The sequence below is a fragment of the Paroedura picta genome, chromosome 5, assembly GCF_049243985.1.
Source record: "Paroedura picta isolate Pp20150507F chromosome 5, Ppicta_v3.0, whole genome shotgun sequence".
Classification (NCBI taxonomy): domain Eukaryota; kingdom Metazoa; phylum Chordata; class Lepidosauria; order Squamata; family Gekkonidae; genus Paroedura; species Paroedura picta.
Genome location: NC_135373.1, coordinates 108,049,283 through 108,062,193, shown reverse-complemented (window position 1 = coordinate 108,062,193; position 12,911 = coordinate 108,049,283). Strand labels below are relative to the sequence as shown.

General features: G+C 46.1%; 1 protein-coding gene across 3 annotated transcripts in view; it reads right to left on the bottom strand.

Moving 5' to 3' along the window:
- The window catches only part of HIPK2 (homeodomain interacting protein kinase 2), a 185,887-nt gene that overhangs the window by 113,517 nt on the left and 59,459 nt on the right, over positions 1-12,911 (bottom strand). The window contains exons 1-2 of one of the 3 annotated variants that reach the window (XM_077339792.1): positions 11,871-11,970; positions 2,969-4,061 (exon numbers count right to left, since the gene is read on the bottom strand). In XM_077339792.1, the coding sequence (XP_077195907.1) occupies positions 2,969-4,061; positions 11,871-11,907 (1,130 nt within the window). In that variant the 5' untranslated portion in view covers positions 11,908-11,970. Of the gene's footprint in view, positions 1-2,968; positions 4,062-11,870; positions 11,971-12,911 lie in introns of those variants that run through there. The other 2 variants (XM_077339790.1, XM_077339791.1) reach the window with 2 other exon arrangements.

The window sequence follows — 12,911 nt, the reverse complement described above, 5'->3', positions numbered from 1 at the left end:
ATCACCCTTCCCGGTCCTCCCTGCTCCAGTTACACCACCTTTAAGGCCAGAATGCACTAGCAACAAGGCACCAAGTGTTTCTTAATTTAAATACTTTGGGTGAATGCTAAAGCTCCCTGCGTGCCATCTGGCCTCCCCATTGGCAGCTACTAATTTCAGGTGATGGAAAAAGTTGTCCCTGTGCCAGCTCACATTCAATAGTGGTTCCTCGCCCTTGAGTAAGGTACACGGGATATTTATATAAGTCAAATCTGTCTGCACGGAATCAGCCCTTAGCCGTTTCTCCAAGGCTTTGTCAAAAGCAGGAATTCAGCCATCTCAAGCGACACCTTATGGCTGCGATTTTCAAAAAGAGAAAGAGTTCCCCAGTCTATTGGGATTTATTATTAGGATGTTTCTTAATAACGCTCATTTCCTATTTATGTTTCCTTAATGCCAGCCCATCTGTCTTCTTAATGACCTGGCAACAAAAGCAATGGAAAACAAATCATTTTCTTTTTCAAATCTTTCTCAAGTTGCACAGAGTCTCTTGCATACAAATGAGGATCTCTGTTAGAGAATGGACCTTTGCATCTCCCAGCGCACACCCCTTTCACCCCCCACTCCCATAAAAAAGACAAAGAGACGAGGAAATGTGCGTTCCTCATGACTTCATCGGCTTCCACTGACTCCAGGAGCTCCACGTCCTTGTTTTTGTTACTCAATAGAGACTGCAAGTGACAATAGGCATGCTGGCAACCTTTGAACAACGCTCTGGACAGCAATTCAGAATCCAAGACCCATCAATCATAGCCACAATAATGAAACGCTGAAAAGCCAATTACTTTCATTCTCCCATCCCATCAAAGCTTAATTCCCTACAGACACCTGTAGAAGAGCAGGTTTTGATACCCCACTTTCCTCCACCCTAAGGGGTGGCAAATGGCAGTAGCCTTAAGAATCTAAGAACATAAGAAGAGCCCTTTCTGGATCACGTCAATGGTCCAACTAGTCCAGCATCCTGTCTCCCACAGCGGCCAGTGAGTTCCTCTGGAGTGTCAACCACAGGGCATAGAGGACGGGGCTTCCCCTGATGTTGCTTCCCGGCTCTGGGATTCAGAGGTTTAGTACAGGCTGTCTCAACCCTGGGGTTTCTTGACAACCCTGGAAGGGTTTCCTGAATGGGTAGGATTTAAATAATTTTTTATATACCTTTAAAAATTTGGTAAATGTTTTCTTCAGGTGATATAGCCATATATAGTCATGTCGACTGCCCCCCTCCTCTCGCAAAATGGCCAATGATGGGCCTGGAGGGAGTTGGAATGGGGAGAAGCCCCAGGTGGGCAGGTACACAGCTATGCTTCCCATCCGTATTCTGCACGACTGTGATCCTTCTGGAGTTTCTTGAAGCCTGAAGAATGTTTCAGAGCTTTCTCAATGGCCAAAAGGTTGAGAAAAGCTGGTTTAGTGCCTCTGAATATGGAGGTCCCCCAGTCACCATGGCTAATAGCTATTGACTGACTTGTCCTCAGTGATAGACTTATCCTTTCCCTTCCTCTCCCAACTTGCACCTTGCAAGGCAGGTGGGGCTGAAAGAGTTCTGACAGAACTGTGACTGGCCAAACATTGTGCAGCAGGTTCCCTGTGGAAGAGCTGGGGAATCACACCCAGTTCTCCAGATTAAACTCTGCCGCTTCTAGCTGCCACAGTGCACTGGCCCTCTGTACTGGGTCCACGCGAGGACTGGTCCTGCAGGATCCCAGGCAACTCAACCGGATAATCTCAAATTTATTCCTTCCCCCCCTCCCCAACTCCACCTAGCCGGCTAATTGCAAGCCTCAAAGCTTTTTTGTGTATTTATTGCATACAGCTGTCTGTCCTGAAGGATGGGACTGTTCTTCGCTGGAATGTTTCATTTAATAAACCTTTTTGAGGAAAGGAAGAAGGGTGTATCTCCCTTTCTCACCCCAGGCAGCCATGTTCTCTTTCTAGAAAGAAAGACAAACAGATAGAAATCAACTACTGCAATGCTACACTGTCAAAGTTCTGCCTTCCGGAAATTAATGCTTCTTCAGCTCTGGTTAGGTCCCCCCTCTAGCGTCTGATATCTGCATATGAAGAAGGGAAAGCAGAGCGATGGAAAAGTCGTAGGGGGAGCTCCGTGCATGTGTTCCACAGAAGAGTTGCTCAGCAGTGCTGGTGTTCCATGCATTTTTATAGGCGTAACATCTGTTGCATTTTAATATGGGAGATACAGTGAGAACCTGCATTATCTTGATCGAACTCATCAGCATGAAAAATCACTTCGCTGATTACTTCCAGAATCCTAACTATGTTCATCTGCCTCAGCAAAAACAACAGGCAACCCCTTGAAGACTAACAAATTGACGGTGGCATGAAAATTTCATAGGCAGAAGCATATCAATTTTTTTAAAGTTGTGTTCATAGTGCTGTCAAGTTGCAGATGACTTGTGGTGATCCCTCATGGCGGGTTCAAGACCAGAGAAGAACAGACATGGACTTATTTGGTGATCTCCTATCCCAGCAGTAACCCAAGCCAAGCTTGTTTGGCTCCTAAGATATGACAAGATCAGACCAGCCTGGGCCAGCTAGGTCAGGGCACAAGAAGGTACAATGGGCCCAAGACCAGGATCTCCAGCCACAGAGACCTGCTGTCCCACCATGATGCCTTAGGAAGGAATCGATGAGCTGCTCTCTGCTGTACTACAGCACCACAACTAGAGATGGTCCATGAAGTGGTATTACAGCCACAGTTGGGATCAACACAAGGGGCCAGAAGGGTTCAGCTTGGTATAGTGCTGCTGATTCTAGCTTGCTTCATTATTCAAGCTCAAACTGACCCATTCCTGTCCATCTGGCCAACCTGGCGATTGCTACCTATCATTGTTCAGATATCATGCTTGAGCTTCAAATGACAATAGACAGAGGTCTGGAAGAAAAACACTTATTTTGAACCCGAGACTCTTACCTGTAATATCTAGACTGAAGATAAGTTGAGCACACAGCCTTAGACACGTGGCTAGCGGAACCAAAGTCTATGACCTTGACCCTGTACGGCTGCCGAGATGGATCCACCAACATGATGTTTTCTGGTTTGAGGTCTGCATGGATCAAACCCAGGCTTTTCAATTTCATTAGGGCCGTGGCTACCTGCTGTAGGATTGGCCGGATGTACTTAAGTGGCAATGGGCTGAACTTGTTTTGTTTTAGAAAATCATAGAGGTTCTGTTCCAACATCTCAAAGACCAGGCAGGTGTGGTTCTTGTGCTGGAAACATTCGTAGGCTCGGACAAAGTTGTAATCATCCGCGCTTTCCGTGCTTAGCCGGGCCAGAATGCTAACTTCAATTTGACCTTGCCGGGCATAAGAAGGATGGTTTTTAAGGATCTTGATGGCCACGATTTCATTGGTGCCACGTTTCCAGCATTTGACCACTTGCCCAAAGGTTCCACGGCCAAGAAATTCTAATACTTCATACGTGTTGGTCATGGAACACAGCACTTCATGTTGTACCAATTGGTAATCCCCTTCGCTGTTGGAGCCACTGTTTTTTGATGTGGCCGTGGACGTGGTGGTGGTGGCTACCGTGGCCCCACTGGCATTGTTCTGAATCATGGGTGGGTGCTCTTCAATAATCTGAACGCTGCTCGTGTTCTCAATTTCCTCACTTTTGCGCTTAAGTCCACATTTTTGGTATGTGTCCAAAAGGCTCACAGTACTTCGCCGCATCAGGTTATGTGGTCCGCCCAGTGCTTGCCCGGATACTGCAACCACACCAGAGGTGCTGTTGGCGGAGGTCACCACGATGTGCCCCGTGCTGGCTGGGAAGATGATGGTCTGCTCGTAAGGGATGCCAGGGTTGGGGATCTGGAGAGAGGCGTTGATGGCAGCAGCTGCTTGAGAGGATTGCACGTTCTTGCTCTGGCTGTAGACTTTACTATGTGTGCCGTACCCAGTCATATCCCAGTTAGAACTTGGTTCCACTTTCAGTTTCTTCACACTACAGAAGGCACTTGATTGAAGGGTGTGAGGGGAGAAAACTTGCACATGGGAGGCCATACCTGCAACACGACACAAAAAGAAGCGTTTAAATATAATGCTATTTATAATATCTATTTGTCGTCAAGACATTCTGGGTGATCAAAACATAAACATGCAAACATAAAAAAAAAAAACCCCAAGAGCACAGTTAAAACTCGCAATTAAAAGCAGCCAATTAAATGCAAAGTTATACAATTCCATCACCCACAATGTTTGACCAATACAATTTGAATGGACAACAGAAAGACTGAATGAAAATGTCACCCTAACCATTTAAGGAGCAGTATTCCAGAAATTCAGGGCCACAGCTAAAAAGGCCCTGCATATCTTTTGAGTCATTACTTGGGGGAGGGAAAGCATCACAACTGATATGATCTTCCTGCATTAATATTGTCTAAAGAAGGGGTAGTCAACCTGTGGTCCTCCAGATGTCCATGAACTACAATTCCCATGAGCCCCTGCCAGTATTTTCTGGCAGGGGCTCATGGGAATTGTAGTCCATGGGCATCTAGAGGACCACAGGTTGACTATCCCTGGTCTAAAGGTCATGAGAATTAGCATACACAAAGGAGAGTATTCCCTGCTCAGTAGAGTAGACTGATCAATCAATCAACTTATATAAAGTTCTCAGTTTTCTATTTCATGTCTTTTTTGAACAAGCATAACTAGGAGCATGACCATAACTAGAAACATAACTCAACAACTCTGGCCAGATGTAGACTCCTCTTGATCTGAACACCGCAGAATTTACATCTGCTTAGAGCAGCCTTTCTCAACATTTTTACCATTGAGAAAACCCCTGAAACATTCTTCAGGCTTCAAGAAACTCCAAAAGTGGCACAATCATGCTGAATATGGTTGGGAAGCATCCCATTCCTACCCCCTCTAGGCCCAACACTGGCCATTTTGGGAGGGGGAGACAGGTCAAATCACCCAATAAATGTTTAACCAATGTTTAAATATGTATTAAAATTAATTAACTCCCACCCATTTGGGAAACCCTTCCAGGGCTGTCAAGAAACCCCAGGGCCGTCAAGAAACCATGGTTGAGAAATCCTGGTTAGAGGGAGAAGTGAAGGAGCAAAGGCAGCATAATGGTAAAGGTATCCCCTGTGCAAGCACCGGGTCATGTCTGACCCTTGGGGTGATGCCCTCTAGCGTTTTCTTGGCAGACTCAATACAGGGTGGTTTGCCATTCCCTTCCTCAGTCATTACCGTTTTACCCGTCAGCAAGCTGGGTACTCATTTTACCGACCTCGGAAGGATGGAAGGCTGAGTCAACCTTGAGCCGGCTGCCGGGATCGAACTCCCAGCCTCATGGTCAGAGAGTCAGGCAGCATGTTGGCTGCCTTACCACCCTGCGCCATAAGAAGCTTATAAAGGCAGCATAGTACAGCCTAATATTTTCAGATCTCAGGAGCAAAGCCCAGTCATTACTTGGAAGGAAGACGCCTCTGCATCTCACTTGCTTTGAAAGCCCCTTGCTGGAGTTGTCATAAGTCAGCTGTGACTTGACCGTACTTTACACACACACACTCACAATCATGGAGGGAGAAGAACAATTGTGATATTCATTCAGGATATCAGACTTTCTGTATGCATTCTAAATAAGCTGAAGTTCCCAGAACTTTACAAAGGCAAGAAGTGCTACTTACAGGGGAAAAGAAAGCTACACTATATGAATCAGTAGTTCCAAAGCTTTTTCGGGCTGCCACCCTCTGGGCTTCCAGGATACATACCTTGTGCCCACCCTCCACATACAATCCCCCACCTCTTTCCTGGTGTTAGAGCTACTGCAAATTCAAAACACACTCTATTGCCTACACTTCTTTTGGGGTTGTTGTGCAGCCAGCCATATTTTAGTTGCAAAAAAAAAGGATATAAGTTCTTTGTAAAACTCATTTGTAAATCCCCTTTGTGGCCTCATTGGTGGAAAAGACAAATGGGTGGGAGGGGAGAAGCAAACAAGAGAAAATCTCATGGCCGGGAGCAAGCAGGCAGAAGCCATTTCCAGCCTCCAAAAGATAGAGACTTTTGGGGAAGGGTTGCCAACCCTGGGTTAAGAAATTCCTGCAGATCGGCAGAGTCTGAGGAAGGGCAGGAGCTCAGCAGGAATTGGATCCCATCCAGCCCACCTACTGCAGCTGTCAGTGTCTTCAGGAAGTTAAGCAAGGCTGGCCCTGGTCAGCCCCGGGATGGGAGACTACCAAGGAAGTCCAGGGTCACTACTAATGGCAAGCCACCTTGCTAGGAAAATGCAGTCTGACTGCTGCCCCCTACTGTCCCCCTGGATCCTTCCACTGCCCTCAGTGGGGAACATACTGCCTACTTTGGGAACCCCTAATCTAAAAAGTCATGTTTCTCACAGATACCATACAGATGGTCTATTGTGTCACATTCAGTCTAAGGATGTGGATTCATGCAAGTTTGTGACCTACTACCTGATGGCAAAACAACGACGGCCCACTTTCAAAAGAACCCTTCTTGAGCAACATGGATGAACAAGTTGTGGCTCGACAACTTCAGGGTTTCCTGAATAAAGCAGTCTTTTTGGATCCTTTCCAGTCTGGTTTCAGGCCTGGTCATGGACTGAAACTGCCTGGGTTGCCCTACTGAATGACCTGCAATGGGGAATGCGACCCTGTGGATTATCCACAATACTAAGGTTAAATCATTGATATCTGAAACCCATATTGGCTAAATAACACATTTCTGTGTACCCCAAACCGCACATCACAATATGGCCACCATGTAATCTGGCATCTACTCCTTCATACATTATTGAAGGATTGCATATATTATTTTATCATCTTCTACTGTTTTATCTGTTATTATTATGCCAATAAAGGAACTCTGTATTCCTGACAATACATAAGTACTACTGAAATAACGTTTGAAAGGGGCTGGATTGCAAGGAGAGAGGGCTCCTGAGTCAGACCCCCCCCCCCATGATGTTCTGCTACATCCTTTAAAAATAAACCACTGCTTGAGACAGGAGCATGCCCTTTATTTAAAGGAGGAGGAGGGCTGGGATTCTACCAAATGCCAATGGGTTGCACACGCGACCCGTGAGTCAGACATTGCCCACCTGCAGTCTTTGACAAACTACGGGAAACTGGAAATTGCCATGGCAAATTATTCAAAGGTTATGTTGTCACAGAGTACAAAATCAAACAGTACTTCTGTTTGCCATTTAAGTATCTGCCACTCCCTGTACTGAATCTATTTAGGACATCTGTGCCCTGGTATTTGCTGTTTCAAATAGCTAAAGCTGAATCAGGCACACAGGTGTCCTCTCTGCCCACTTCCACGAGGCCGTCCCACAACTGGGCACTGAGAGCTAAACACCTGTGCCTCTCTAGAACTGTGCTAAAGGGGATGGGATGAATCTAAAAATGGTTTTCCACTCACACAAGAAAGCTTTTGGTGAGCAAAAGACTCCCTCCCATGCACAGAAGGTCAACTTTGGATCCAATCCAGGGTTCCAACCTTCATATCCTTTATTTATTTCATAGACTATGAAATCATAGAGTTGGAAGGGGCCATACAGGCCATCTAGTCCAACCTCCTGCTCATTGCAGGATCAGCCTAAAGCATCCAGGATACATAGCTGTCCAGCCGCTGCTTGAAGACTGCCACTGTAGGGGAACACACCACTTCCTTAGCACAAGGGGACAGCATTGCTAAGGTTACCATTCTCCAGGTGCAGCCTGGAGATTTTTTTGGAAATATTGCTGGTCTCCAAATGAAAATGGCTGCTTTGTTATTAGACCCTGCTGGGGTTTCTCCTCTCGCCAAACCCTGCCCTCCCAGGCTCCACCCCCCAGATCTCCAGGAATTTCCCAACCCGGAGCTGGCAACCCTACAGAGATACCTGCCATGCAGTCCTAAACAGAAGTACACCCTTTTCAGTCTGTTAAAATAAGTGGGCTTAGTAGGGGCTAGCTGTGTTCTAGATTGCACTGCTGGACATGTGCCCCCAAAGTAATGGCTAGTCATGAGCATGGAAAAAGAAACAGGACATAGTTGTGGACCGGGATCTGCTACTGATAAGACACAGGATGGATCCTTTTAAAAGCCACCTGTGCTGATGGCCAGCATCATTTCCCAGGTTAATGAATTCCAAGAAGGTAATTACCATCTGTGAGAAGGAATACTTCCTGCCATCATCTCCTTCGGATTCCAAATTCTGACCGGGAGAAAACTTTCTAGCCCACCTCTTTCCTAATTTTCAAATCGCAATCTCCTCTCCTGCTAAATTCCAGGCCATGCTTGCCCTACCAACATGGTCCTTGCAACACTCTATAGAACAGGCAGGGATGCATGTTTGATCTGAAATACGATGCAAGCACTCAAGTCATTGACGGTGCACCCAACATAGATCTGTCAGGCAGATTTGTAGCCCTGTAGAAATGCCTCGCAGCTATAGGAGAAGTAGGTGTGAGACTGCGCTAGCATTTCGCCGCCAGTAGCTCAGCTTCAAATCCTAGCCTCAGTCATCATGGGCAGTTCCCATTTTCTGGCCAGGAGCATTCCTGGATGGGATTAGCTGGTGGTGTCACAAATCCAAATTAAAGTGCATTAGCAAAGTAAGGTAGTCAACCAGAGACCAAAATAGCCGTTGATGCTACAGGTCGGGACTGAAGTCCTTTCGGCCAGCCCTCCATGTGGCAGTCTTCACACAAAACCTGAAATGACTGCATGTAATCTTGCCGTGCTCTTCAGTTTTGCAAATGACTCCTGTCCAGGCTCTCATTACCCCTCCTGCTTCCTCTGCAGGCCCCGACTGTCAGTGATAGAATAAGGACGCCGAATGGAATGGAATGCTATGCCAGTCATTCGGCCCAGCAAAATCTGGCCCTGTTTACTGCAAAACCTGAAATGGCAAAGTGTACTGCTAACCCCCCCCCCTTTTAATTTAAATATCAAACAAAGATAATAACATTTTTTTTGCAACTGAGGTTTTCAAACTGTGCTTTGAACTCAGACGCTTATGAGAGGAATAATTTAGGATTTTTAATTTCTGATGCTTCCTGTGAAAACCCCCATTCTGATTTCTTTTCACACTTGTGCAAAGCCAACCCACGGAGCATTATTGACGGACCATTTCCTCACTCCAGATTTTATCCCTATGCATTTTCCAACTCTTTATCTACTGGGTACGTTTTTAGGCCACAACGACTCTTCTGAGGGTACCCAGGGCAGTGTACATGGCTCTCCCCCTGTTGGGCAGGTGAGGCCGAGAGAGAATGACTGCCTAAGGTTACTCAGTGAGCGATATAGCAAGCGGGGTTTAGAACTCGAGTCTCCCTAGCCTACTTTGACACACTATCTACCATGCCACACTGGCTCTCACAAATAAGCACTGTAAGTTATGAATTGATGTACACTGTACATATAAAACCCATATTGATGGTTAAGGCTGCCAGCTCTGGGTTGGGGGTGCAGCCAGGAGTGGGTGGGATTTGGGGCAGGAAAGGACCACAATGGAGAAAGAAGAAGAGCAGGTGTTTATGCCCTGCTTTTATCATTCATTCATTCATTCATTCATTCATTCATTCATTCATTCATTCATTCCCCAAAGGCGTCTTAAAGCAGTTTACAAACACCTTTCCCTTCCTCTCCCCACAACAGACACCCTGTGAGATAGGAGGGGCTGAGAGAGCTCCCACAGAACTGCTCTGGAAGAACAGTCCTAAGATAACTGTGACTGGCCCAAGGTCACCCAGCTGGCTGCATGTGGAGGAGTGGGGAATCAAACTTAGCACTCCAAATTAGAGTCTACCGCTTTTAACTGCTCTACCATGCTGTATAGTGCTATGGAGTCCACCCTCCAAAGCAGTCATTTTCTCCAGGGGAACTGATCTCTGTTGCCAGAAAATAAGCTGTAAAACCAGAGGACCCCCAGGTTCTGCCTGGGAACTAGCATCCCTATCGACAGTGCATAAAAATGACACCAAAATGAAATTGACTGAATGTCAGATGTAAAAAGAAAACTGGTATAAAATGCTTTTTAGATGATATACTGCCGCACAAGATACTACAACAATCACTAGAGTTATAATGGCAAATGTTGGAAATATCAAAATATCATCATTCTATCACATGCGGTGGACTTGCCAGAATGCAAGGAAATATTGGATTATGATTCAGGATGAGATGCAAATGATATTGAAGCTTAAATCTGTGCTGGATCCCAAAGTATATTATTAAATATGATACCAAATAATATTAAAATGTATAATGAGCTTGCTGAATATATGGTAGCTGCTAGGATTCTATATTCATCGAGAAGGAAAAAAGAATCATAACTAGACATTATAAATTGGCCAACTAAAACAATGGAATATGGGCCGATGGCAAAATTTTGACACACAACAAACCAATATTGGAATTCAGAAGAAAATTCAAGACCTGCAGCAAAAAGTGGAGAAAAGAAATTGTTGACAAAAAGTAAATATTAAATACTAAAAACATAGGAGAGTCAAGCCTAGTTTCATGAAGAGTAATGACAGGCCAGATTTCCTGAAACACAGCCCAGCGATCACCATACTTCCCCTGTGGGTATATTTTAGAGCAGGGGTAGTCAACCTGTGGTCCTCCAGATGTTCATGGAATACAATTCCCAGGAGCCCCTGCCAGCATTTGCTGGCAGGGGCTCGTGGGAATTGTAGTCCATGAACATCTGGAGGGCCACAGGTTGACTACCCCTGTTTTAGAGCACGGCAAAGTCCATCAGAATCCAAAGTCAGACCATCCCCACATCATCTAAGAGCACATCCCAGACAGCACATCACAGTAGTCTGCAACACACAGGAAGCAGTGGCCGAACAGTGGCTCTCCAGAAGTTTGTGGCCAATTGGCAGGAGCTCCTGGGAATTGCAGTCCAGGAACATCTGGAGAGCCGCAGTTTGGCCACTCCCATGGCATACATACAAGGGTTCTTCTCCTATTTGAAAATGATTTTGTGAGTATACTAAGCTGCTTTGCCTTTCCTCCCCAGCCTAGGCAATCTGGCAAGCCATGATCCACTCCATTCACGTCAGTCTCATGAAGTTCTCAAGTGACGCAAGCAAGCCGCAAGGACAGTTCTAGTTCATAAATTCTGTGTTCCCAAAGAGTCAGAGTGAGGCCCTCATAGAGAGGATGGAAGGGACAGTGTGGACAGCCAACACTCTATGATGAGGAATAGGTTTTAAGCCACCAGAGATGACAAGACAGGATATCCATAGAAAGCCATCTGTGATTTGTGTTACCCATATTTACTTGAAAGGAAGACAACTCTGAAAGTGAAATGACCCTGTTAAAAAAAAATTATTCGCCAACATTATTATTTGATATAATTCCAACTTTCATGCAAATATCATAGAATCATAGAGTTGGAAGGGGCCATACAGGCCATCTAGTCCAACCCCCTGCTCAACGCAGGATTAGCCCTAAGCATCCTAAAGCATCCAAGAAAAGTGTGTATCCAACCTTTGCTTGAAGACTGCCAGTGAGGGGGAGCTCACCACCTCCTTAGGCAGCCTACTCCACTGCTGAACTACTCTGACTGTGAAAAACTTTTTCTTGATATCTAGCCTATATTGTTGTACTTGACGTTTAAACCCATTACTGTGTGTCCTTTCCTCTGCAGCCAGCAGAAACAGCATCCTGCCCTCCTCCAAGTGACAACCTTTCAAATACTTAAAGAGGGCTATCATGTCCCCTCTCAACCTCCTTTTCTCCAGGCTGAACATTCCCAAGTCCCTCAACCTATCTTCATAGGGCTTGGTCCCTTGGCCCAATATATAAATAAATATATTACAACCCCTCTTTTGATGGCTTACCTGTGGGGGGAAAAACTAATCTCCAGTGGGAGCACATACTGTATTTTCTCCCTGGGATTCACTTGGATCAGGTCTCGTGCCCAATCCACCGCTGAATCCACTCAAGGGCTTTAAACAGCATGTGAGGGAGGGTTGCCATGGCCCATCTCTTGAGTCAACAATAGCCTCAGAACTCGGAGGGGAAGCAGTTGCCGCCATGCCAACCCGTGCCAGCGTGGTGTAGTGGTTAAGAACGGCGGCTTCTAATCTGGAGAGCCAGGTTTGATTCCCTATTCATCCACATGCAGCCAGCTGGGTGTCCTTGGCCTATTCACAGTCCTGATAGATCTATTCTCACAGAGCAGTTTCTGTCAGAGCTCTCCCAGCCTTACCTCCCTCACAGGGTGTCTGTTGTGGGGAGAGGAAGGGAAGACTATTGGAAGCCACTTTGGGACTCCTTCTGGTAGTGAAAAGCAGAGTATAAAAGACCTTCTCTCACAAGCTCTCTCTGGCTCATTCTGTGGACAACTTTGGGAACTCCTTCGAGACCTTCATCTAGGGTTAGGAAACTCCTGAAGTTTGGAGGTGAAGCCTAGGCATGCTGGGGATTGGGGAAGGAAGGGGAGGGGCATAAGTAGGATATAATGCTAGAGAGGGTTGCCAAGTCCCACCCAGCCAACCAGTAGATAATTGGGGAGGGGGGTTGGGTTGCCAGATCTAGGTTGGAAAACTCCTGGAGATTTGGGGGTGGAGTATGGAGAGGACAGGAACTTTAGTAGGGTGCAATGCCATATAATCCACCCTCCAAAGTATCCCTTTTCTGTAGCAGAGCTGATATCTATGTGTTCTGGAAATGAGCTGTAATTCCAGGCGATACCCAGGTCTCACCTAGAAGTTGGCATCCCTCTAGAGCAGGGGTAGTCAACGCTGGCAGGGGCTCATGGGAATTGTAGTCCATGGACATCTGGAGGACCACAGGTTGACTACCCCTGCTCTAGAGAGTCCACCTTGCAAAGCAGCAATTTTGTCCAGGGAACTAATCTCTGTAGTCTGGCAATCAGC